Source organism: Podarcis cretensis, assembly GCF_951804945.1.
Source record: "Podarcis cretensis genome assembly, chromosome: 4".
Lineage (NCBI taxonomy): Eukaryota > Metazoa > Chordata > Lepidosauria > Squamata > Lacertidae > Podarcis > Podarcis cretensis.
In genome coordinates this window covers 96,934,163-96,961,487 of record NC_137173.1, presented here as the reverse complement: position 1 = coordinate 96,961,487, position 27,325 = coordinate 96,934,163, and the positions used below count along the sequence as shown (strand labels likewise).

At 40.9% G+C, this 27,325-nt stretch overlaps 2 protein-coding genes across 5 annotated transcripts in view; both read right to left on the bottom strand.

The window, feature by feature from the left end:
* Positions 1-12,997, bottom strand: FBXL3 (F-box and leucine rich repeat protein 3). The gene is made up of 5 exons (XM_079972880.1): positions 12,758-12,997; positions 7,765-8,128; positions 3,965-4,087; positions 2,475-2,646; positions 1-1,496 (listed from the first exon to the last, which is right to left on the bottom strand). The coding sequence occupies exons 2-5, from the start codon at positions 8,125-8,127 to the stop codon at positions 853-855; spliced, it is 1,302 nt and encodes a 433-aa protein (XP_079829006.1). The 5' UTR covers position 8,128; positions 12,758-12,997; the 3' UTR covers positions 1-852.
* A 2,480-nt stretch (positions 12,998-15,477) lies between these two features.
* The window catches only part of MYCBP2 (MYC binding protein 2), a 143,555-nt gene continuing 131,707 nt past the window's right edge, over positions 15,478-27,325 (bottom strand). For all 4 annotated transcript variants that reach the window (XM_079972347.1, XM_079972349.1, XM_079972348.1 and 1 more), the window contains 10 exons: positions 26,742-26,843; positions 25,093-25,221; positions 24,818-24,950; positions 23,094-23,197; positions 21,439-21,627; positions 20,336-20,443; positions 19,011-19,220; positions 17,394-17,501; positions 17,113-17,278; positions 15,478-16,279 (listed from right to left, as the gene is read on the bottom strand). In XM_079972347.1, coding sequence (XP_079828473.1) covers positions 16,164-16,279; positions 17,113-17,278; positions 17,394-17,501; positions 19,011-19,220; positions 20,336-20,443; positions 21,439-21,627; positions 23,094-23,197; positions 24,818-24,950; positions 25,093-25,221; positions 26,742-26,843 — 1,365 coding nt within the window. In that variant the 3' untranslated portion in view covers positions 15,478-16,163. The remainder of the gene's footprint in view (positions 16,280-17,112; positions 17,279-17,393; positions 17,502-19,010; positions 19,221-20,335; positions 20,444-21,438; positions 21,628-23,093; positions 23,198-24,817; positions 24,951-25,092; positions 25,222-26,741; positions 26,844-27,325) is intronic.

Below are 27,325 nucleotides of genomic sequence, written 5' to 3'. Positions count from 1 at the left end.
TATTTTGTACAAACATTTGGCTTTGTTTATTATTGAGGAAATACAAACAGCGTAATTCCTAAAAGTAAATGCTGTAGAACAGTTAGACCGGGGGAAGGGGGAGAGAGACCAATCTTGAGCCATAATCAATATACAGTATACTCCTCCTATAATACTTTAGCTTCCTGAGCTTTAATAATACCTTAAAACAGGTTTATGCACAGATTTTAACACCCTATAAACGTCAAATTTAGGTCTTTAAAAGTGCAACAAATAAGCTTTTGAAAAACTCATTACTAGTAATGTTTACACACAAAAATATTTTCTAAAGTGATTTAATAAGCATTTTCTATATACAATTCAACTATGTAGGCTGTATTGCTCTGTCTTCACATGTTGTACCTTACATCCTATTGTATGTAACCTTAACCTGCAATTCCATAGGATAAATAGCTGAGTATAACATGGCCCAGGTAGCGTTAGTAACTCCAAGAGTCTACAAGAAAAGTGACCTTCCACCCTTTACAAATTGTACTTCAGTCTGTAAGGTCAATTGCAGTTCCTAAAGTTAGTTTAAATACTGACATTTATCAGAGTAAAGTCTGAGCTACAGCATCTGAATATCAGTTCACTATTTTCAGTTTCTACATACATTTAGGTAGACCCTGTCTCAAGAGGGGGAAAGAAAACTAAAAAGTTTTTTTATGGACAAGTGTGTCAGAACACCCTCAGTCTCCCCTTTTAAATGTTCATTTTAGAAACCAACATTAAGTAGCACATGAGTTTTCTACCACACATTACAAACTACAAATTAGCTTATATTATTAAGCTGCAACATGGTATGCTCAAAATGTAAGGTGCCTTCATCAGAGACTACCAGGTGGGCATCATGTCTGGAAACCAAACTCTACCAAGATGTTTTGACACTTCCCAATGAATCTGCTCCAAGCTATACTTCTGGTCAGGAATCAAGACTTCCTCCATTATAGACAACTGAGACAGGCGGCCACCGCACATCTTAACAAACTCCACAAAGGCACTGCAGGAGACTTCGCACTCCCCAAGGCCAATCGCTGAGAGATTCTTACAGCGCTCTGCAATGCAAATCAACTCTTCATCCAGTGGCCGTAATCCATTGGCACACACCACCAGTTCAACCAAGCGAGGGCACGTCATCCCAACCCGGCCAAGCACTTCTTTGCTTACTGATCTCCCAAAATAAAGGTGAGTGACTGGTATTTCGTATCGGAAGAATAGATCAAACTCTTCTTCGTATAAGAAAAAATACATGACTAAGTTCACTTTGGGAGAGTGTTTGATGAAAGCATCCCAACTGCTCTTCTCAATTGTGTGGAAGTGCGTCTGTCCAGGGTTTTCACTGACTACATCAATGCGCAAGTGTTCCAATCTGACGTGTTTTTCAGAGGACAAAGCAAGGAGGAGCTCATCGCTTAGCAGGTGGTAGTTCAATGCCAGCTCACGTAAACCATGACACTGATCAGCCACACAGAGGATACCTTGAGAAGAAAAGAAAATGTTAGAATGTGAATTCACTTCCAAAATGTCTCAACATCATCATCATCAGTAGTAGTAGTATATACCACCCTTCATCCGAAGATCACAGGGCTGTTCACAACATTCATACCATGACTCAGCGTGACTTGCCAATACAGATTTTTGAAACAGCTGTAATTGATTGGGACAACTGACTCCTAACACACAGTGGTCAAGTCTATACATGCATATGTCAGTTTATTAAGCCAAATTATACATGAGCCAAGTGTCCCCATCCCTCTGGTACAATCCAACACGGCCAGGGCAATTAACCAGCATCTATTATGTCACACCACCCTATCCTTATGTGCTTCTCACGAGGGCCACAATTCAGAACTTCCTGAACTAATCATAGTCTCCCAATACACCCAAGTGAGAAACTATGGAAAACACAGTCAGAATAAACTGGGATCATAAATCACATTTTGAAATTGCTGTAAGATCCTAGTTTGTTCTGACCCTGCAAACCGTAGTTTGACACTTAGAATATACTAGGAATCTATTATTAACCCAGAAACTGTTGAACAGCAGTGCACTGAAAATGAAGGAGGAATAGAGTAGTCTGAACATATAGGCACAGGGCTCATTCATATCTTGCCTTAAAGACGCATGTCTGAATTGAAGCAACACTAAAACCAGAATGGTCTTTTTACTTTTTCAATAGGACAGCAGTATTTCCATTAGTTACATAAGCTTCTGCTGCAAACCACTGAACACCAAAACAGTTTATGATTCAGTTAAGGCAGCTTAAACCTGCCAAAATAAACAAAAAATTCAAAATACAAACAAGTATTTCCATAGCTTATACTATATGTAGTCAAACAATTATGATATAACTGAATGTACTAAGAAAAAATATGTGCTAATAATTCTGACATAGATTGGACAGTAAAAACCTAATTTAAGATAATCACGCTTAGATAGTCTAAGAGTAAGCTCACCTGCTGGAGATACATGAGGACAACTGCTCATCTTCAACAGTTTCAGAGTATCACTGTTGTTAGCTACTAGGACCTTAAGAGATGGATCATCTACTGGTGTATCATCTATCTTAAGTGAAGAAAGTGATTTGGAGTTTACAAACACCACAGTCAGTGCAGAAATAAAGTGTGACTGTAGAAAGGAGAAAAAAATAGAGAAATCAAAAAGGAAACTTTATACCCACAATAGAAAATGTATTTCACCCACAAAGAAAATCTGAACAATGACTCAAAATGTTGAGCAACCAACCTATTTTTCAGCTGCTCCTAAAACAGTACATAGATATAGGCTAACTCAGTTTATGAATATTTATCACAAGTTCACAGTTTGCCACTCATCTGGCACAAGCTAAGATTGCCTCCAGCAAGCACCAAAAAGGCACATTTTAACAATAAGTGTAGCTTGTGGCTTGGAAGAAAGCCAAGACTGGATGTCCCAGATTTACACTGAGCTGCCTTTCTTTCGCCTACTGCAAATAATAGACAGGCTTTACCTCAGTAAGTACAGAGTTCTGCCCAAAATTTAACGCATCCAATTCCACTTGTGCCAGCAAACTCCAATCAGTGCAGTTGGGGAAACAGCCAAATTAGCGTCTGATGGCCCTGCTGAATGGCAGAGGCACTGGAGTGAGCAGGGCTGCCTTCTCAGCCCAGTGGGTCAGTTGGCCCAGGTGGTGGAGTGGTAACCAAAATCTGGGGGGCGAGGTTACGGTTTTCATTGTGTGAGATCTACTTCTCTGTCTGGGTTTACCCTCTCCAAAGACTCGAAATGGTTATCTTCTGCTCACTGGGAACCCTGGTTCCTTCATCAGCCTCTCTAAAAGACGGCTTCCCAGATCTGTTCACCACGGCCAGCAGATTCTTGCCTCACCCTGGCAACAGCCAGACACTCATGCTCCTTCCTTGTTCACCTCCTTGTTCCCCTTTTGCTGGGATGGACCTCCAGCCAGTAATTTTCCTCTCCCTCAGCCTACCTTCCTCCAGGAGGATTTGAGGCCTTGTCAAGCAGCAATGCCTGCAGCAATGTCTGGTTTCAGGTGTTTCCTACCTGTTAGATGGAGAGGGGAAGCTGCAGGACTTCCCTGCCTGAAAATGCCATTCCCTGCCAGCACCTTCTCAAGTTCCTACTGATGAGTCCAAGTCCTGTCAACTGGGGCCCTGGCTCTCTTAAGTAGGAAACACAGGGTGCAGCAAGGTCGTTCCTGGCAGCCTCTAACACAGAAGAAAGCTTGCAATGCTCACTTTCATCATTGCTGCAACAACCAACACAGGGACAGAAAGAAACAGGGTGTGGGCCGATGGGGCACGCTGCATGGTTTGCAAAGGTCTGAAATAGGATCATCAAGAAGGCAAAAAGCTTTTCACAGCACATACAAGGAACTGACAAATTCATAATTTGTTGATCGAACAGCTTCCCTTGTAACAACATAGTTTTTCAGTAGGATCAATACCTTTGGCAAATCCATGAAGCTTGGTCGAGCAGTAGAAATTAGTCCTAGTGTTTTTAAAGAACAGTTCACAAGCTGTGATAAGATATCACAAGCTGCTTCAGCCGATTCCTTGCTGCTATCCACCTTGAAAAGGAAACAAACACACAATGGATGCAAATACCACTCCAAACACTGAAAAACTCTCTAAGCTGTTTTATTTAAAACCTTCATACTCTACCTCTTCATGGACTTACACACTTTTGCTATTATTAACTTTGTTGCTGCTACAAAAGATCGGACAAGAAAAGTAACTCCATTTTAGGGCACACATATGTTAAATGTTAGGTAAAAGATTCTAGCTATTAGTTGTCTCTAATAATTATCAGTTATAGATACAAATAGTTACTAATTATTAATTAGCTGTCATTCTTAAGAAGGTACAAATGAGACATGCAAGAAGAATGCTCATGTTCTACATTTCCAACTCAGTTGTTCTCCGCAAGAAGGGCACTCCACCCCAAACACCTGTCTTCCATTTTTCTTTTCAAACTGTTTCCAATAAAACATTACATCATATTGAATAGTGAGCATGTTCACTCCTCTTTGGCATTCTATTTTTGTGGGGAAGCAATAAATTCCCCTTAGGTTTTTAAAAATACTTCTACAAACATTAAGAGTTCTCCCAAACATGCTGGTATTTCCTTCTTGGTTTCTCAGTGTCTGTTTTTGCTACAATCCCGGCAGCACTTGCTACCTGAAGTTTTCTGCTGGGAGGAATAAACAGCAACCAGCCAACAAAAAACAACAATTCTTCTAGATAATCCATCATGGATTTATGACATAATCTTTATTCACAGTGCCTAAGAACTACACCAGAGACTTGCCGAGAAGAATACTTTCAAGAATGATTATTATTTGACATATTTGGCATTTTGCAGAGGAGGGAAGTATATATGGAGGTACTATGAAACTAACACTGTATGAAGCATCACAGTAGTATGTAGCACCAAACCATAGTTTGGCATTAGGCTCATACATTGCAATTTCTTCTCTCTTTCCTCTCATTGTGCAATCCAAATGGCAAGATAGACTTGTGCTTGCTGTCCAAGTCAAAATGGCAAAAATGGTTTGATCAGTGTTTGTTTTTATGGATTGGAGGGCAAACTGAAATCTTCATAATTTCCCAGTGTTAAGTGTAATGAAAAACTATGTTAGCCAGGATATATCTAAGTACAGGGAAAAAGGAATATGCAAACCCATCATTCCCCATCTGCCTAGCTGTTCTTTCAACCTACGCATTATTAGTTGATCGTTTGCAGTCATGCTCAGGCATGCTTCGCAGCACTATGATTAAGATTGTAAACCTCTTGAATTATTCTTAGTTGAGAAATCATCTAGCTTCAAACAGGTGGACTAATCATTTAACATTTTTCACAGCAACAAAATGCCAACAGGTAATTTTATCATAATTTGTATAACTATAAAATTACAAATGAAAGCTTTGGCTCATCATTAGAAAGAATAGCCACCTTAAAACTTTTTTCATTCCTCCTTACTGTATTGTACCCAAACCAAAGTAGCTTCCAAAAATAAGTGTGCCCTTAATTCATAGACAAAACTACTGCTTTAGTTGATTAATCTATTAATTAAAATGGTTAATTTGCTGCCTAATTATAACACATTTCTCCCAGAACTCATGAGAAATCTCCCTCGAAATGTCAGTGGCTACCTGAAGTTGAACAGAGAAACATAAACACTAAAAAAACAGGTCTGAATATGCTTTGTAATGCAGTTTTCTTAACATCATTACAGACAGTCAATAAACTTTTATCTGTTTTACAGAATATGAATTTTGTGTTACTGAAATACTGTTCAACAAAACGTTCAACCTTTAGTGTGACATGAACAACCAGGATTGATTTTCTGTGAGCCTCAGGTTCACATGCTCCTCCTCTCCTCTCCACCCATGTAGATGGGAGAAGTTGAGAAGCTTTTGCTTAATTGCAGTTTGTTGTGCTGTTTGAACTGACAAAAAGGTGGTTTAACATTAAACGCAGCTACAGTTACTGAAGCTGGCTTGATTAAACCACCCATAGAAAAGAATGTGAACTCTTGCCTGGTGTCACACTGATGCACAACCATCTCAATCCCATCCTTATTCAAATACCCTGATGAAGAATACTAAATACATGGGCTCATATAGCCCCATCTCACATGCAAGTGCATCTTTCTGAATCTGACTAGATCTCTTTAAAAAAACTGTCAGGATACCATATCATTCTGAAGGAAAGCAAAACAAGGAAGACAAACATTATCATAACAGGATGCATTCCCAATAATGAACACAGCGATATTTTAGGGGGGGGGGGAACCTCCTGTTAGTTTAACTTAAATATAAGAAGATGTTATAAATAGTGAGAGAATTAACAGACTGCAGTCATTTTCAAAGCAAACTTGTAATACGAGTCTAGCAACATGGACAGCATAGTTAGTCATGGACAAATTATTCTCAGGAGATTTTAGTTGTGACCTGTGAGTATGCCCTGGGCTCACTCAGGAGGAAGGGCAGGATATAAATGGAATGAATAAATAAATAAATAAACAAACAAACAAATAAATAATAAATATTAATCAATTCACACACACAAAAGCTCGTAATTATCTCTTACAGTTTCCTGACATTCATGGGGTTTTCAGTCTAATTTGAATGAATTAAAAGGAGTGTCTTGCATTTCTAATCCTTAACTTGGAACCTACCCTTCATTCTTTGACCACAATGGGGCTTTCTCGTTTTAGTTTCTCCTTTGCAGATCCCTAAAAATCTGCCACTAAGAACTAAGAAACATCTTCAGAACAGAGCAGCACAGAGGGTAGTAAAAACTGCAGCCCTTGTGGAACTGTACCTTTTAAATCAAACCCATGTTCTTCATTTTACAACTGCATTACTGCATTAGTGCTTTTCCTCAGTAGAACTGCCCTCTTTCCCCGCTAAGGGAGCTGGAGTAAAGCAAGCTGGGGGTCGAGACAATGCTAGGTGAACCAGAACCATCTAAAATCTATTGTTTGAGGGGAGACCGTAGGAAATTTCTGTTGTGATGAGTGGCAGTGCACTGGGACTAGCGCCAGAAAGATAGAAGGAACAACTATCTCTGTGCTGAAACAGCAACATTAAAGTCCCTGCAACATGAACTCTCTCTTTGGAGACTCTCTGAAGCAGGTGTTGAGGGGTGTTCGAGTTGAATAGAGGAAATTAAATCCTACTGCGCCAATGGAACCCTGCTGGTGCAGTATCAGTTATAACACAAAGTTTTTCTTGTTAAACGTTGGCACAGCATACATCAGGATTAGTTTTCACCATGCTTGAAATTAGCATTTTCAGGTAGACACTTAATAACTCATTGTAGAGCTATATACCACATTAACTGGATACTGTTCGCTTATTTGATTCAAACAATAACATAAATGCAGATGTAAAGCTAGAAATCCCCCTTCTGTGTTCTCTTAGTTTGCCTTGCTCACTACAAAAATAAGCTCTAAAATTCATTCTCAGTTTCTATTTTAGGTATTAAACGACCAACACGTAGGTTCAGAATGAGGTTCATTTTAGACCCTATCACTGCAGGAAATCTTGCTACTTACAAAACATGCTTCAAAGATTTTCATTGTTATAGCAATGATTTGTTTTCTCCTATTTTCCTAATGCCAATTAACTGGCCAGACAGGGAGCTGTTTGGAAATGTTGCAAATATGTGCAGTTGCGGAAAAGCCAGCAATTTATGAAGTATTCAACTGTCTTTTTAAAAAAGTTATAAAACTGTTACCTTGAAGCTGACATATTGTAGATGATTGGAATGTCTTTTAATAATTTGCTTGATGAGTTCTGGATGGGTAGCCTTTAAGTAAGATGTCGCTGGCTGATTCAGTTCAAATTCAAAGCACCTCCATAATTCAGGCATGTGGAACACTTTGTTCCACACACGGCAGACTTGGGATGCATGAGCACGATCGAGAAGAGGCAAATACTGGAACACCTGCAGTAGAATATCTGGAATGAGGCTCCCCCAGTCAGGGCCCTGAAATACTCCAGCAGATTCTTCATCTGTAATTTTCACTTTTTTGCCATCTGCTGTATTCTCATCTGATAAATGATTGCTGGTCTTGTTGTTTTTTCTGCCTCGTTTCATTCTATCAAGAGAAACACATTTCAGGATATATTAGCTCTACAAGTTAAAACAGCATTTTCAAAAGATAACAAGTTCTCTCTTACTATAAAGCCTCCAAAATTAAGTAAGATCTGAAAGCAAAACATCCAGAGGTTTCTTTTTTTCCATGTTAGGAACATTGATTTGGAATAGATTTTTATAATGCCATCTTCTCAAATGAAACTCTCACAATGACACTACAGCTTTTGAAAGGTACTATGACAAACATTATATACACAGTACTGGTCTTTTTGCATATCACTTTAAATCATACTTAAAATAAAACACTTAAATGTGAACGTGCAGTATGTTAGTGCACGCTGCTGAAATAATGGGAGCTTCTGCTGCACTGCTGGGAAACAAGTCATGGTCTAGCTGAACATTACATCTGAATCTGAGCATGTGGATTGTTTTCCAAAAACAAACCATGAGTGGTACCCAAGAAGTTTTTGGTTTTTTCCTGCTTTATTGTTCATCATCACATCTGTACAACATAAACATTCATTCATTATTATCCATAAATCAAAATTGTCAAACATCATCAACCTGTGACTTCCCGTCCTTTCCATATTTCTTCCATTTTAATAAACTTGTTGCATAAACCTAACTACTTAATTACTGAAAAAGTATTACAGCTTGTGTACATTTTCCTTTAACATAATTATTTACAGAGGCTACTCAAAGGCTACAACCGTGTTCAGGTCATGGCAACTGTTTTTTAAATGTTTCTTAAAAGGTTCCCAGGTTGAAATAAACTCTTTGATCTTTTCAGAAAGATTACCTAGCTCAGATTATTCTACTAACTTCAATATCCATTTGGTTCTAGTAGGAATTATGTCACTCTTCAAATGTTTTGCTGTACACATTCTCTCTGCGACAGTAGCATATAAAAATTTTCCCCATGCATTTCTGGGGACATCTAAGCCTGTTATACCATGTAGGAATGACTCTGGGTTTTTTTTAAAGGTTTATATTTAACATTATTTTAAGTTCAAAGTAAATGTCATTCCAATAGGGTTTTATCTTTTTACATACCCACCACTTATGGAACATAGTGGCACCCTTTTCTCCACATCTTCAGCATGTATTTGGGACATTTTTAAACATTTTAGCAAATCTGCAAGGAGTCAAGATACCAGCAATATAACATATTTTGGAAATTCTCCCTTAAAGTGTAGCATGCTGTGAATCTCCAGTTGACTTTCCAAAGGTTTTCCCATTGAGACATCTCTATATTGTGACCAAAGTCTTGGGCCCATTTGATCATGGCTGATTTAACCTCCTCCTCCTTGTCTTGGTTACTGCTCAAGAATCATTTTGGGTGAAAGAAATCATAAGCCTGGGTTCAGATGTAATGCTAAACCAGCAATGGCTTGATTCCCAGAAGGAGTCGGAGAAGAGTGAAGCATCTGCAATTTTGGCAGTGTGCAGTGTCACAGTATGTTCACATTTAAACAATAGTTTATCTTAACCATAAAGTGATGTGTGAATCATATCATTTATTCTTACTTTATGTTGCTCTTGAATCTTCTATAAAATCAGTAAAAGGAATAGGATCAGCTATGAAGGCACATTTCTGTTGCAGGCTTCAGATATGGGATTTCAGAACGAATATGGGACTGACTATCCAGGTTACATATCAAACAGTGGAAGGTGAGGTGAAATGAACAGAGTATTTTCATACTCAGGCCATTACACCATTGTTGCAGCTACCTGAAGTAGCAGGGAGAGGTCTTACTATTCTTAGCATAGCAATAGAACATTTTTCAGTTTACCATTATTGTGCTATTTCGAAAAACCATTGTCTAATTAAGCTGGCTGAACTATGTGTAAAGCAGTAATTCATACAATATTTGTTTATCGCAGCACCAGTATATGCCCTCACCCTAAGCAGTTATTTGATGGCACCAAAAGTCTTAAGATCAGACTACAAGAATATCAAATGAAAATTTGGGTGTAGCCTAAATAACTGGTTACAATACAATTGTACTGAGATTGACACTATTCAATCAACACCTTTAAAAGGGGTGGAGTGAGGACTGGCCTTTAGTGTGCTTTGAATACACCTATCTCAGTTCTGCCAACATGTTGTTTACAGTGTGCAGACTGGTTACACAGAAAGGAGCCAAGCCATTGCTTTTTTGATCCTTTTTGTTACCTCTAGGTGTACTGTTTGCGAACAGAGGAAGGAAAACATCACTAGAATTTTGAGGTTGTTAATCACCTTTGACACTAACAACCTTTAAGAACTAGTCAAAACAAAATAAAAAAATTCCTTCCAGTAGCACCTTAAAGACCAACTAAGTTAGTTCTTGGTATGAGCTTTCGTGTGCATGCACACTTCTTCAGATACTTCTTTAAGAACTAGATGACTTTTATTGAGATTGCTGCATTGTACTTATTATTCTACCCAACAAACTGTCTTGGGCAGCTACAAATAAATAATTCAAGGCAGTGCAGTGCAAAGAACTACAGTGGTACCTCGGGTTAAGAACTTAATTTGTTCTGGAGGCCCGTTCTTAACCTGAAACTGTTCTTAACCTGAGGTACCACTTTAGCTAATGGGGCCTCCCGCTGCCACCGTGCGATTTCTGTTCTCATCCTGAAGCAAAGTTCTTAACCCAAGGTACTATTTCTGGGTTAGCGGAGTCTGTAACCTGAAGCATCTGTAACCTGAAGCATCTGTAACCCAAGGTACCACTGTACTGTCAAGAAAAAGGAAGGGAAACTCCACAGGGTGCAGACACCTAAAGAGATCCCAAGGATTACTACCTGTATACAAATATTTCTAAAAGTACAGCAGTCACCACACTGAGACTTCGGCGTGTTTTTTTATATATATTGTAACTTTACTGACAATGTGCAATGGCATTTGTGAGCTTCAACTTTCTTCTGGTCACTCTTCATTTCCTTTAAAAAGTTTGTAATGGATAATTTGCACCATACAGGACATTTACAAATATGACGCTGCGCCTTAGCTGTGCAGCTGGCAGAGTAGGTATGTATGATAGGTATAGCAAAGTATGTGTTGTGCTGGTGGGGGGAGGGGGAGAGAAAGGTTTGGCAGAAGTGTCTCTAAGGCCTTACAACACACTTCAATGAGGCACAGCATAGTAGCGATGTGGGCAGTAAAATGCAGTAAAACGGATCTCTGTGCAGAGCTGTTTAAAGGTTTGTTTTTTGAAAAAGAATACAGTGGTACCTTGGGTTACGAACTTAATTCATTCCGAAGGTCCGTTCTTAACCCGAAACCATTCTTAACCTGAGGCACACTTTCACCAATGGGGCCTTCCACTGCTGCGCAATTTCCGTTCCCATCCTGGGGCAAAGTTCTCAACCTGAGGTACTACTTCCGGGTTAGCAGAGTTTGTAACCCAAAGTGTTTGTAACCCAAAGCGTTTGAAACCCGAGGTACCACTGTACTTTGTTTACGGAACAACTTTCCCTCTGAAAACCGGCCTAATTTTTATGTCACTGCAGGGCAATGTGGTTTTTGTTTGTTTGCTTTTACATCTGGATATATTTAATCCACAACTTACGGGCGCAGCTACTGGGTCTTAGTTTAAAGGAAAGATGGGGGGTGAAACAGACAAACAATTGGGATAGCTAAATTGGTAGAGCATGAGATCCTTAATCTCAGGGTTGTGGGTTCGAGCCCCAAATTGGGCAAGAAGATTCGTGCATTGCAGGGCATTGGGCTAGATTTCCAACTGATTCTATGAATGACAGCAGGAGCTGGAGAGAGGCAAGCAAACCCCCTTGGGATGGGAAAAATTGCTTTGATGCAAATGATTTTTAGACTGGGGGCAGGGTTAAGGTTTTGTTTATTGCTAATTAGTGGGTCAGAGTATTCCTTTGTTCATTATTTGAGAACTGTTAAGGCCATTTGCTACTATTGATACTCCCCTCTCCCCCTCCACAAATGATATGTTGCTGTTAATATTAATGTATTATATGATTCCCCCCTCCTTTTCCCCAATGATATTATGTATTGCAAAAAAATTCTTTGCTGTAAGTCGCTTGGACTCACCTTCGGGTGAAAAGCAACTAGTAAGTTGTTGTTGTTGTTGTTGTTAGTAAGTTGTTGTTGTTGTGTTGTTATTATTATTATTATTATTATTATTATTAAAATAAATATTTTACGGTTTTGTCTTGTGGGTTGTTTGCTGGGGATTTTTTTGTATTATTATTTTTTTAAAAATCAAAACCCTCCCATCAGATGTCACCTTTAGAAGACACCTGAAGGCAGCCCCTGTATAGGGAAACTTTTCAATGCTTCATGTTTTCTTATGTTTTTTTATTTATGTTGGAAGCTGCCCGGAGTAGCTGGGGCAACCCAGTCAGCTGGGCGGGGTGCAAATAAATTATGATGATGATCATCATTATTACTACTATCAGCATTATCCTCATCGCCGTCACCTTAAACGGAATAAATAAATGCAATAAATAACATAAAACCCAGCGCGTGGCGGCCAAGCCTGCGTGGAGCTGCGGGGGGGGGGGGCGAAGGGGGCGTTTCTCTCCCTTCACGGCAGCGCCGCTACCGGGGGCGCCCAGAAACCGCCACCCGCCCGGCCCGGCCCGGCCCCCCATCCCGGCCCGCCGGGGTCACCTGTCGGAGGCAGCTCCCGTCCTCCGCGTCGCTTATCCGGGGCCTCTCAGTCCTTCCTGCCGCCGCCGCCTCCTCCTCCGCCGCCTCCTCATCAGCGGCCCCGCCCGGCACAAGCGGGGGGCCTCGCCAAGAAGCCACCAGGCCCGCCCCGCTCTGGTCGGCAGCTGAGGGACGACAGCCAACCGCTGCCCGCCCGCCCGCCGCTTGTTTACTTCAAAATGGCGGCGCTCGCCTGACACTGCGACGGGGCTGGCCCTCGACCGCGCATGTGCAGGAGGGGAGGGGAGGAGTTTGCGCTTGCGGCCCCGCCCTCCTCTCCCGCTACAGAGCGCGCTCTCTCTCTCTCGCGCGCCCAAACGCAGAAGGCCGTAGAGGCAGGTTTCCTAGAACGTCCCACCGACGGCGCTTCCTAGACGTTCTCGACGCTGTCACGTCGCGGTCCGTTTCCGAAACGGCTGTGGTTGGACTACAACTCCCGTCATCCCTTAACGGCTGGTCCCGCTTGCCTAGGCATGATGGGAGTTGTAGTCCAACCGCAGCTGATTGGAGGAATAACTGGCGGGAAGGGAAAGGGCGAGAGGGAGCGAAAAAGGGGGGAGCTGCTTTATCATTATCATTATAATTACAAAGAATAATGTAGACATTCGGCTGCATAACATAGGAGTCCAACTTGAAAGCGCTTGCAATGTCCCTGTTGGTTTTCGTGAAAGAATTGTGGGGATCTTTAAAATTCTTATTTTGAAAATATTAAATATATATATTATTAGATTAAATTTAAAAAGTAAGAAATAGAACCAAGTCACACGTTCAAGATCTACAGAGCCCTATCCCAGTGGTAGTTGCTAACATTTTGACTATTGTATGCAGTTCTTAACCTTGATGCTTCCACCACAAAATATGGCTTGCCCAGTACTTTAAGAAAAGTGTGCCATGATATATGTGCAGAGTGCAGTTAGTTGTCTCCTCTTTAAAAAAAATAAAAAATCAGTTATTTTCTGCAACACCAATGGAAGAGCTTTCATGTATGAGGGCCCAAGTGTGATTTTTTTCAGACACATTTGACTCCAGACCTCGTTTAGAAACTAAGCTGTACAATTTTTGAATTCATGGATTGTTTACATCTATGCTAAACACAGCAAAAGCTTTTACAATGCAAAGAAAGCTTGCTTCCAGTTGTGTGCAGCTCCCCACCCCACAAAAGAATCAATTTAACTATTCATTATCCAAACACTTTTTAAATTAAAAGAACAAAGTATCCCAGCCAATAGACAAAAATAATGGTTATGTTTGAATGAGGCCACATCAGAGCACAGCAGAAGATATTTGAAATGCATGGCTCAGTCCGGAAAATGTGAAGTAGTAATCTCTGCTTACGTGTGGAGCTCATCACACCAGACTGATCATGATCAGCCTCTGTTGTGTCTGAATTTGGAGAAAATATCTTCCAGGTTTCAGAAGACAGGCTCAGAGACAGAGGCCAAATTTTCATTGTAGAAATTCACTGACCAGCTCACAAAAGAAGCTAGAAACAACAGTGACAGCACTTTCCTCCATTTGTGTGTGTTCCAAATATATCCGCTGCTACGGAATAGGCTTTTTCCAGAGTGCTCAACTTCCTAATGTTGTGCTCAACTTCCTAATATTTATTATTTATACCCCGCCCATCTGGCTGGGTTTCCTGGTGGCTTCCAACAAAAGATTAAAAATACATTAAAACATCATGGGCGTCTGTTGTGGTTTCCAGAGTGCCTGACATGCATCGGAGGGATACAAGCATCCTGGAGAATGAGAGATTTGTAGATCACGAGGCTCATCTAGTTCAACCCCCTAGAATACAGGAATCTGTTTGCCCAAAGTAGAGCTTGAAACCAGGACCCTGAGATTAAGAATCTCATGCTCTACCAACTGAGCATTTTGAACGCTGAGTGGGAAGATGGGTGGGGTGATGACTCCAGGAATATCCTTTATGAGTGAACTGATAAAACAGGGTTGTTTGGTGGAGGGGATGTTTTGGGAGGGGGTAAAGGTAAAGGGACCCCTGACCATTAAGTCTAGTCGCAGACGACTCTGGGGTTGTAGCGCTCTTCTCGCTTTACTGGCCGAGGGAGCCGGCGTACAGCTTCCAGGTCATGTGGTCAGCATGGCTAAGCCGCTTCTGGTGAACCAGAGCAGTGCACGGAAACGCCGCTTACCTTCCCGCCAGAGTGGTACCTATTTATCTACTTGCACTTTGATGTGCTTTCGAACTGCTAGGTTGGCAGGAGCTGGGACCGAGCAACGGGAGCTCACCCCATCGCAGGGATTCAAACCCCCATCTTCTGATCGGCAAGCCCTAGGCTCTGTGGGACGGGGTAATTTACAATGATTACACAGCACCCTCTTAAGAGAGTACAACAGCAAGAATTTCATGACTCTGTCCTTTTACAAACTTTGTACAGTTATCAACTGCATACACTTTGGTCCTAAAACAACTTCATTTCAGAAGAGGAACCAACATAACTCAGGACGCAGCAGGGTGGGTGGGTTTGTGGTATAAAATGATAAAGGGTGTGGTTTTTTCTAGATGGAAAAGGAGCATGTTTCATTTCCTAAGGCACTGCGTCAAAATTGATAAGGAAAACAGAAGTGTTTTCTTACCTCAGTAAGAACACCCTTCAAATAAATTAATTTTTGATACAGTTAAGAGTTTCCACTCCCAAATAAAAGTTCTTTCACATTCATTAGACTTTCACTGTATAAAAATGTACAGCGGCTTTATTGACATGTACATTCCATTATGTTTACAGCTGCAAGATATGAGGCACACTCAGTATTGCACTTCATTAAAATTTCAGGCTCAAACATAACCCAGAAGTTTAAATGAAACTGCTGTTTACAATTTAGTAATTCTTATACAGGACAAACATTGATATTTTATATATACAGCGTGATACTGGTTACATTTATGCCTTCCTAACACTTTAATAACAGTCTAAGAAATAAACCAGAATATTCCTTTTTTTCCACCCCTACCCGTGATGCAGTTACAATTGTACAGGATTACAAAAAAGTCAGTATACAATAATCAACTTTTTCTTCATCTGATATCCAGCATCATTTGGAGTCCACAGAAACAGAGCCTCTTTGACAGCAATTATTTATTTGCAAGTGTCCAATGCTTTGTAGCTGATGCACGTAATGGCCACATGCAAACACCTCACAAGTTTTGATGTCTTGGGTCATAAATGTCACTTTCCCCAAAGCAAGGATTATGTACATGGTATTTGGCATCCATCTTCCTGTATTATGTTCCTTTTTTCCTGTGTTATCAAATGGTCCCATCCTCATTTTAATTGTGGTTTATAATGAACTCAGGACACTTGTGGGATGACAGCAGCTTTGCTCTGGCAAATTAAAGGACTATGGACTAAAAAGTATGTGCATTTCTGCAGACGCCACAGCCTAGTGCAAATTCCTCGCCAGTAGGTGGATGGACTACATGAAGGGGGCATTCTGTTCCTTCAAGCTGCTTGCCCTTGGGACCTGAAAAAAAGTTTAAGAAGACCAAACAAAATTTGTAAAACATTGCACGAGCACCTAGAAATTTATAAAGCTAAACCACTGAAGGGTTCAAATCTTTATGCTAAAGGTAACCCACCCACCCACCCAGAGAGAGAGAGAGAGAGAGAGAGAGAGAGAGAGAGAGATCAGACCATACTGTGCATGGTGCCTCTCTTCTTGTGAAAAGAAAGCTGTAAGAATCCCCTGGCATGCGTAAAAATTGAATACTTTGACAAATCAGGTGACATGCAAAACTGAAGGCTTATACAGGGGGCAAGCATTTAACATGAACCTCTTGTCAGAAGGGAGTTGAAGGGAACCACAAAAAGTCTATACTTTGTGGTCTTGGAGACTAAGAAAACCTCAACATTGAATTTATGGCTTCCTAAAGGGTTTATGTTACTTCCCCCCTCCTTCTGCCCCCGTTTTCTTGACCCAGGAACACCGATCACACATTATAGGATATTTGTAATTTCTGTTCTTCATGCATGTACCAAAAGGCACTGTGAAATTTGTTTGAGAAGGGAGGGGACCATTTTGCTACTGGTTTTAATGTGATTGCTTTGCTTATTTGGGGGAATAAAACATCTGATATTATTTTCAAATAACTCAGCCTCCATGCATAAAACTGAACATAATTATGAAAATCTGAACTGGAAATACTAATCTATGCAAGTAAAAATACGTTTGTAAAACTCATCTGGAAGAACTATGTTGTAGCAGATCTTGCTTAAAGACTATCTGGCATGCTACCTACTTTTCCAAGAGTTTAAACCTACTCCAATATACCTTTAACTACCATTTTAAAATGTTACCTGCAGGACAATGTGGAAGTTCTTCTTTAGAAATGCTAGTCATTCTTTGGAAGTCGTCATGACAAGCATTGCAAAAATGGGTTGTCCCAAAGCAAAAAAACACGGCCACCGAGCAGCAATAACGACATTTGTACTCTAGAAAATCTGTACCATGTTTAGGACACATCTGTGAAAAAAGGGGGGGGGGACCACAGGTTAAGCTAACTAGCATGAGTTAAAAGCTGTTTCACTTTGTACATTTGTTTGTTTGTTTTTTAATCAAAGCAAAAGTGTTTTCCTACCTGAGCCCGTGAAACATCAGAGCAGGCACCACAGATGAGCTCTCTAGGATCATAGTCATCTCCCTGGCCAGCCTCAGCATCACAACGTGCTTCTCCACCAAAATAGGCCTAAGAGGGAAAACATACAAAAGACTATCAGGACATGGAAAAGACTATCAGGACAGTACAGTGGTACCTCTGGTTATGTACTTAATTCGTTCCGGAGGTCCATTCTTAACCTGAAACTGTTCTTAACCCGAGACACCACTTTAGTTAATGAGGCCTCCCACTGCTGCCGTGCTGCCGGAGCACGATTTCTGTTCTCATCCTGAAGCAAAGTTCTTAACCCGAGGTACTATTTCTGGGTTAGCGGAGTCTGTAACCTGAAGCGTATGTAACCTGAAGCGTATGTAACCTGAGGTACCACTGTACAGTTCATTTACAGCATCTCAGAAGTAAATTGATTTGCAAAGAGGAACAGATGAAATGTTCTTAGTATATAACAATATTTTTCCATGTGTGTATCTATAGATCTCAAGCATAAGGGTGGTTCACTATTGGCAAAGTCTTGCATTTTACCTGGCTAATTTTGGATGTGCTAACAATTAAAGCGGAGTGTTTCTACATTTCAACATCCTTGTTTTGGGGTGGAGGGGGGTTTGTCAGGGATAGCAAGTAGTCAGGATGTCGTTTCATAAGAAACAGAGCATGAATGGGAAACCAGTGGCCCCTCCAGATGCTGGAAGAAAGAGTTCTTGCTTACTTCCTCTAGTCACTTCTCCCTTTCTAAAAAATGTCCCCCAGAAGATGTCACTGTTCAGAAAGAGGAGGTGCCTGTACCCAGGAGCTGAAGAAAAGAGAGCTGCTGAAGTTTACATAATTAAAAATTGCCAGTAGAGGGCTGCAAGTCTTTTAAATGCATATTTCAAAAATAAAGCTGGAATTGAAAAGGTGCAATCACGGAATTAGGTTCTAAAATATTTTTGCACAGTTTAGACCAGCTTTTTACCATGCATGGAAGATTGTATCTATTTTTGGCGCAACTGACAGAATTTTTTGCAGCACCAAAGTGACCTCTCCTGGTCAGTGTGTATTGGGATCCTGGGCTGGCCAGAAGACAGGACCCCACTCTCGGCCTTGCTGATGTGGTCCAGAGGAAAGCAAAGCTTGGCTGCAGGAGTTGCTGGAAGGAGGCATACAAGACGCCATCTAACTGTTTTAAGGACTCTGCCACAGATTTGTGTAGGGCTTACTCCTTAGCCTTTTCTCCCCCCCCCCAAGATATCCTGCAAGGCAGCAGGTACAGATTTTTCCTCGGGGGTTTACTTCCGAAGCCTTTCTCACAAATGAGTGTAGCTGCAAGGCAGCAAAGGTTTAGGATCAGAGTTATCCTCCTAGATGGGCTGCCTTCCCAGGTTGAAGAGCCCCATCTGCCCCTCACTTCCCTTTACAGCATGTGCAGAAACTGCCTTCTTGACCATTGGGCCCACTGTTGGTCTCATCTGCTCAGTTCACCAGAGCCTGCCCTCTCATGCAGGGAACCTCCCTAACTCACCAAGGATTGCAGATCCATACCAGCGCCTCGGCAATTTCCCAATCTGGTTAATCTGAACAATGGATCTAGGCCCCAAATCATACCTTTTTGCATTTGTAGCAAACATAATAAGCGTATCTGTTCATAGCGAAGCCAGCAGGGTCATTGTAAAACCGAACTCCGGGTGTTGTGATGGCCTCACTTTTGTGCAGTCCTTCATACTCCAGTCTCATCAGTGCTTTCCTCTTCACGTCTTCATAGAGCTCCTTGATTGGATCAAGCAAGTCCTTTAATACTGTATGATTAATTTTGTTCTGTTAGAAACCCACAGAAAAGAGGAGAGAAAAAATAAGCAATTTGTAAACAAGCATTTGGCAAAAAGGAAGATTTTATTTGGCATGTAACTAATGAAAACCAACCCAAGGGTACACACACATCAATTTTAAATAGCAAAATACCTATCGGCCAACATGGTAAGAGTCTCAACACTCCTGTCGAGAGGGCCTTTTCAGTGATGACGCCCTGGTAAAAGAATATCTGGTGCCTACATTGTGGCCCTTTAAGTGCCCAGTGAAGTACTTTGTATTTTCCCAGCCTTTTAAATAATCTTTTAATAATGTAACTGTTTTTAGAATAACTCCTGAAATGTTCAAGATCTGCTGAGCAGCTTGCTTTACTGGTTTTATTAGTTGATGTTGTGTTTTTATGCTGTATTCTATATTTTAGTTTTATGGTTTTGATTTGTTTGTTTGTTTCTTCTTGTTGTTGTGAATAACCCAGAAAGCTTTGTTATTGGTTGACAAATAATTGCTGCTGATAGATGAAATGAGAAAACGCCCATCAATGTTTAGCATAACATTTGTTAACAGCAAGTATACAAAAGCAGAAAGGCAAGAAAATATTGTTTTATTCCTTAACCATAATTATTTTAATGTATTTAAAAGCCTCAGCACATATTACTGGTGTGACTGACACATGTCAGTGATTTCCATAGTTCTAAATGTGCAATTTGTTTCACATTTCCTTCACAGGGTGCTTTCTCCTTCCTGTTATATTATGTTAAATCACTAATTGTTCCCCATTTACTTCTTCCAAATCACACATACTTTGCATACACTGCTAACTTGAGCAGTTTCTAACATTTACTGTAATGGTCCAGAGACATAACTGTTACACACAGTTATTTTGGAGGTTATTTTCTAGCAGACACACTAATTGTTTCTTAAATTCCCTAGAAATTTATAGCATGCAAATCAATAATTTAGAATTTCGATCAAGCCCTTAATATTTCCTAGTAATGTTCTTAAAGACTATCAATTTCACATTGATTTCAATCCTGAAAATCATAGAATCGGATGAGCACATTTCTTAGCCCTTCAACATGGCTTGTTTCTCAAGGTATTAAAATACCGCTTGACCATTTGCTCACCTTGCAAATAGGGCAGGACATAAACCCAAATGTTATCCGTGGCCCAAGCCATCTGTTTTCTAAAACTCGGCAACAGCATTGCAAATGGAATATATGACTACAGTCCAACTGTAAAGAGCAAGATTTATCAATACATTAACAGAAATAATTCCTGGTATATACATCATAATATTAAGCTTTGCCTTAAAGCAGACAAACTGCAAATCAGAAAAAAATTGTTTACTCTGATTATACAGTAAGGAAAAATGGCTGATACCCATTCACACAGTGTGAATGGGTGTCTGTTAGTACAACATAACTTTTGGTTTCTCCTCTCCAGCCACCTATGTACACTCAAAATATGTTCCAGAGGGTTGAAGACCCTCTGAAGCAGACCCTGAAGTGTGATGATGGAAGGGAGAAACAGGAAGCCACATTATGCTAGCACATTATGCTCAAGCCTGCAGACATAACTGGGTCTCACACAGTAGATAATTACAAAAAAGTTGTTAAAAGAACATCGTAGATAATAAAAAAATGTAAACAAATACAACTAATAAAACACTGCATTAAAATTATTCAGAACCTAGAGCTAGGATTAAAAGATCCAAGAGCTGCTTAAACTGCCTTAGATTAGAAAAAGCTTGTGAAGGGCACATGCAATTTGGCACAGAAGCCAGACATTTGGAATAAAAACTGATCGGGAGCAGAGTCAAGGATTGTGAATTCATGATAGAGATCATATGAGATAACTCAAGGCATTAACTAGGTGACTTGGTAAAAGCACACCTGGAATGGGGTTGAACCGATCATTAGGGTAAATTTCAGCACTGGATAAACCTGACAAAGGAAGACCACCTACTAAGCACCTGAGCGGTACAAATGCAACTTGGAACCAAAGCAGGTTGGAAATGCTCTGAGAATTAGAAGAGCAGAAATGCTTGCATCAGAATTTATTAGCAATTAACACCACCTGGAAAAGCAGCACAAAAATAGCAGCTCTAAATAGTTCATAGTTTACATGCTGGCATAAATATGATTTCTACAAAGTTGTTCCCTGCTGATTAACTAGGAACCTCTGAGAATCAGCTAGAGTTTTTGTTTATTAAACACAACATTCAAACCTGAATAGCCGGTGCTGCCGAAAGTGCCTCCGTGAAACAAATCATGCACATGTCATCAGCATCTTGCTTAAGGCTCGTGGTGCTCTTATCGCAACCATGCAAACAGGGCAAGCAATGCTCTTCATTCTTGACACCGCCACAGGGGTGACCACAAGGATGAGTCTTGCTGCAAGCTATCTTAGCATACTCCTGTTAAAAACAGATGTAAACTAACATTATACACTCTCAGGTGGTTGGAGCCAATAATTTCAACTTTGCAGAGAAGAGAAAAAGTCCTGCCAGAGATTTAACAGGTAACAGCAGTAGTAATTGTATCATATAGGAAGCTGCCTTACTGACTCAGTATGTCTCAGTACTGTATTGGCCCGAATATAAGCTGCACCCGCAAATAAGCCGCACCTTTAAAATGGGGGGGGGGGAGAGAGATAAAAAAGGCTGGTTGCGGGGAGGGGGGTTGCCTGTTCAGTCTGCTTTCAAATTGCCTCCTTACGGTAGCTCAGGGAGGCTTGGGAGCAGCGGGCGGGCTGTGCGCCGTTGCCCTGCACTCCCGGGCTGCTCTCTGGGCTCTTTGCCGGCGGCCTTCGCCCTTCTTTACAACGGTTCAGGGGAGGCTTGGGAGCCGCAGTCAGGACGGGCGCCCTTGTCCCGCACCCCTGATGGCTCTCATGGGCAGCTGTTTCAGCAGCGATATCATAAGGTCGCAAATACAAGCCACACTTTAACTTTTCACAGTCGGAATTTGGAAAGAAAGTGTGGCTTATATTCAGGCCAAAACGGTAATTTCTTCTTCCCTTTGCTGCAATTGGTGCTTCAAGTGGGACAAGGGCATGGGGAAGGAGAGATGTACCTGGCAGGTGTGTGAGTGAACAATAATGATGGAAGAAGGCAAAATATGGGAATTATTTATCACCTCTGCACTTCCTTCTTTCAGTTCTGCATGCATTTCATTCCCTTCCCACTGCCTGAAAAATCCCTCTGTTGCAAACTGAAGAGGAGGGGAACCTATTCAATAAGGGGGTATTGGAACAGTATTGTTCTCTCTCGGTGCTTCTTGGTTATCTAAAAGAAGCTCAAAAGGATGATATCTCACTTTATACTAAGTTGCACCCTAAATGCTCATCCAAACCCTTTAAAATCTTCCAAGAAAGAAAATTCAGACCTTTCTTGTCTAACGAATGTTACTGCCCAAATAAATTATTAGAAAGTACTAAACCATGTCTTCATCCTCTTTATGTTATCTTTTCAACACAAAATGTCCGTTTCTGGTACAGCTTTCATTGCCAAGCTAACTGAAGTACTAAGCTCTTAGAGCTCAGCTACACAATACAGATAAATGGATGCAAGATAAAGAAATTATGCCAGAATTACTTCAAAGCAGGTTCAGAAAAGGGTAATTTGGAGGATGACAGTGGGAGTACTAAAGCATTCCCCAGCCTTTCTGCCAAAATTTTCCTATCCCCTACCTGCAACCCTGGCAAACACACATACAGAAAGGTGTGGAAGTTTCAGCAAAGATGTTTTGCAACGAAGAAGCAGGTTGTTGGGTTTTTCTTATGTATGCGTGTGTGCAACCTGCAGACGAGCTCTCACATTACAGAATCAAAATAATGTGTCACTTATAAATGGGGTGGAAAGATTAAGCAGTTCACACAGACCTGGCAATCGGCATCAGAACAGACGCTGCCCACTGCTGATAATTCTGTTCCGTTTCTGCAGCCACAAAAACGGCACGCTTCAGAGCTGCTCGTAGTGGGTTTGCCTAGATCAAGAATGGGACACAAAGTTAGTACTCTTCACCTAATGTCTTCTTTCGGTATTATTGCCAAGGTGAGTGTTAACCATTTTACCAGAAGAAACAGGCATTGTACATACAGCTGTTAAGTAAAGCTGGCTATTGCAAAGTAAAGGGATCTACAGGTATGAAGTTGCCCTGTGTGGAAACAGTCTCGCTCCCTGAGATAATTTTCACTTGGAGGTGGCAGAGACTGAACTTGAGACCAGGCCTAGTACAGGACAATGCACTACATGAGAATGCATCACGATTCCTTCTCCTAATCCCAACAGCCTCATCCCCCTTGTCCTCCCCTGCCTCTCTGCTGCACACATTTATTCCTGACACAAATGGTGGTGTAACCCACCCTGTGCCTCCTTCTGAGAAAGATAGGTAAAGGTAAAGGGACCCCTGACCATTAGGTCCAGTCATGACCGACTCTGGGGTTGTGGCACTCATCTCGCTTTATTGGCCGAGGGAGCCGGCGTACAGCTTCCGGGTCATGTGGTCAGCATGACTAAGCCGCTTCTGGCAAACCAGAGCAGCGCACAGAAACGCTGTTTACCTTCCCACCGGAGCGGTACCTATTTATCTACTTGCACTTTGACGTGCTTTCGAACTGCTAGGTTGGCAGGAGCAGGGACCGAGCAATGGGAGCTCACCCCGTCGCGGGGATTTGAACTGCCGACCTTCTGATTGGCAAGTCCTAGGCTCTGTGGTTTAACCCACAGCGCCACCCACGTCCCTTCCGAGAAAGATACCCTTTCTCAAAAACGAGGCATCGTGGGCAAGGTGACAGAGTGTGCCTGCGATGCCACAGTTTACTCATTAAAGCTAGCACAAAACTTTTATGCTACTTTCAAGCTTTACATTAACTTTAAACAGTAATTTGGCGCTCTGGAAACCAATGGCAGCGACAGAGGAGAGGCACTCCCTGGATGATCTCAACCATGATGACTCAGAACGAGGCATGGAGGGGTGGGGAAGGGAAAGAAATCAAAGCACTGCAGCAGTGGTGGCAGCAGCTGGGCAGCTACAATTATGATGGCAGTTGGTGGCAGAGGTGGGACACATATAATTCACCACTCCTGCCTCATCTACTGCTTGGAACCTTCTGCATGGACCTGAGCCTAAACCTTTTGCAAAAAAGGTGCTTTCCACTGAACTATAAGCCAGAAATAAGTGTTACCAGCATTACATAAAGGGCTCATAATAATAATATTAATATTGATAGGGATAGGAATAAGAATTTATATTTTTTTTTAAATTTGACATTATCAACCCAACTTCTATTACCAAGTCTTGTGCAAATTAAGCACATACAAATGATCTCTCCTTCCATTTTTATTTATTTTGCTTCGGTAGTACGCAGATCTCTGCAAGAGTTAGGATCAGCTGTTCAGCTTAGCTGCGTACTAAGCAGCATGTTTGCTTTATATAAAAAAGTTGTGTTGATGATCCAGTTAAAATTGTGCATAATGGAGACCTATGCATTTCTTAGTAAATTAATTAACCTATGTTTTACAGAAAGTCAACAGAACATTTCATCTCATATTAGGGATTTATATTACCCTAACTATCCAAATGATATATGAAAATACATCCTACCTGTTTGTTCTCTGAACTCTACCATAGCCTTCATGGTTTTAGAGTCTGCAAGAGCCATCAGCCAGAAAAGTTTGGTCCTACCACAGCCTTCATGAAGATCGACCTTGATCGCTTCCTCCTCCTCTTTGAATACCTGTCAGATTTGACCAAACATATATTAAACTGACAAAATCAAAGATCATTCAAAGATACAATCTCTGGTGATATTTGTACATATGGATCTATGTTTCTACAAAAGCATTCTGCCCTGAGAGGATGAAAACATCACACTTTACCTGTCTTTGATGAGACTTTGTTCGCCGATGGAGATGGAGGAATCTATCACAATCAGTACAGAGATTCCCACAGACGTTACATAGGATGATTGCAGCAGTTTCTCCATCATCATGGTTATCACACATAGGCTGATGGGGGGAAAGAGCAAATAGTTCAAGCCGATAGAAATTTTTCTTATTTTATCCAAACAGGAAGAAAAACTTATTTGTATTTCAATCATTTCTATGCAGCAGCTTTTTAACATATAAAATGTTAATTATAAGTAGTAAGAGGTTCTCAGAATTACATTTTTTGAGGGGGTGGGAACTTCACCCCAATAATTTGCTTTAAAAAATAAAATCAGAATGAGGCAGATAGGGAGCTTTATGACACAGATATAACCAGGCTGTAATTTGTTGAACTACAGAAGTGATTGATTCAGCTTTCAAGTATCAAACAATATGATCCAATTAGAAAACTACTGAAACAATAATGCATATTTTTATATACTAAAATTTAAACCCCAAGTTTGATTGTAAAATGGTGCAGGGCACATTTTAATCTCCTCATTTCTTCCCCAGTGGCTATTTTACAATCCATAATACTTTAATTCAGTGGTTCTCAAAGGGTGTGGCAGAAGAGGATGACAAGTGTGGCAGGAAGATTCAAGGACAATCAAAGAAACATTTAAACCTTTCAGTGTATTATAGTTTAAAGGTAAAGGTAAAGGGACCCCTGACCATTAGGTCCAGTAGCAGACGACTCTGGGGTTGCAGCGCTCATCTCGCTTTATTGGCCAAGGGAGCCGGCGTACAGCTTCCGGGTCATGTGGCCAGCATGACTAAGCCGCTTCTGGCAAACCAGAGCAACGCATGGAAACGCCGTTTACCTTCCTGCTATTTATCTACTTGCACTTTGACATGCTTTCAAACTGCTAGGTTGGCAGGAGCAGGGACCAAGCAACGGGAGCTCACCCCGTCGCAGGGATTCGAACCGCCGACCTTCTGATCAGCAAGCCCTAGGCTCTGTGGTTTAACCCACAGCGCCACCCGCGTCCCTTGTATTATAGTTTAGCATAGTATAAAAAAGTTCATGTGCAGAATATGAGAGATATCTTTTCAAAATGAGAGCAAGAGCATCAAGTGATACCAAGAACAATCCTAGTTGTGACCCAGGACTGCTATTCGAATAGAGTGCCAGAGAAGACTTAAAAAAGACTGTCTTTCAGAGAAGCTTGTCTTCCATCAATAATCTCCTTAACAGGAAAGTTGAAAACCACTCGCTAGGAGCATAAACTGACACTAATAGGAATCAGTGGCTTCAAAAATATAATAAATGTAGTCCAGCTGGTAAAGGTGGAGAGGGGAACCCCCCTCTTCTTCCCAGCCTTTTACTCTTGGGGTGTCATTGTAAGATTGTACTCAGTGTCTCTCATTAACAAAAAGCAAATAAAAAGTGCACAAATCTTCTCCAACAAGTGACAAGTCTCCAACAAGCAACTGGCTGAGTCTGCAGGAACACTTACAGCAGTGGGCACAAGACAAGGCAAAAAGCACATGCTTAACTGTTCACATTGCAAGTTCTGCACAGTAGTAGATAAACTAAGGATTTATTCAAAAGTTGGTGAAGTTTATGTTTCCTGCAAAGTTTGTTGCTGCCCATTCCTTACCATTTGTTTTTGCTGCCCATCCTTTCCCATCCATCTTCCAGAGGAAAGTCTGTCTACATGGTCCTGATCAAGCACACAAAGGGATGCAAGAGCCAGCCAGAGCTGTTAAAAAGAGGACAAGAGCAAATTATTTTTTAGAGTATGGTAAGCCATATTAATCCTAGGAATTAAGCAACGAGTTTATATTGATGACTTAAAACATAACCATCTTCAAACTGTATTTTCTCTAGCAACATGCAAAAGTTCAGCAGAAAGAGTAATGAACAGTTAAGATTTTTTTAAACCCAGCATAAGCTTTTGTAAAAGGCATCCAGAATATATTGCAAACAGCTTATATATTCTGTACCTCACACCACACCTGATGAGCACTTATTTTAGAAATTTAGGAAATTTAGTACTATTCTAAAGAGGTTTTCGTTTTCTCTGCAACCACTGTCATCTCCTTTTCAAAAATATCATTTAGCCACGCATACACAACTAAGTTGCCTCTTATTAAACTATGTGAAATTTATATATATCTTCATTCCTCTGTGAAATACTGAATTTATGTTCAACAACAAGTTTTAACAAAAGGGGGGGATGGT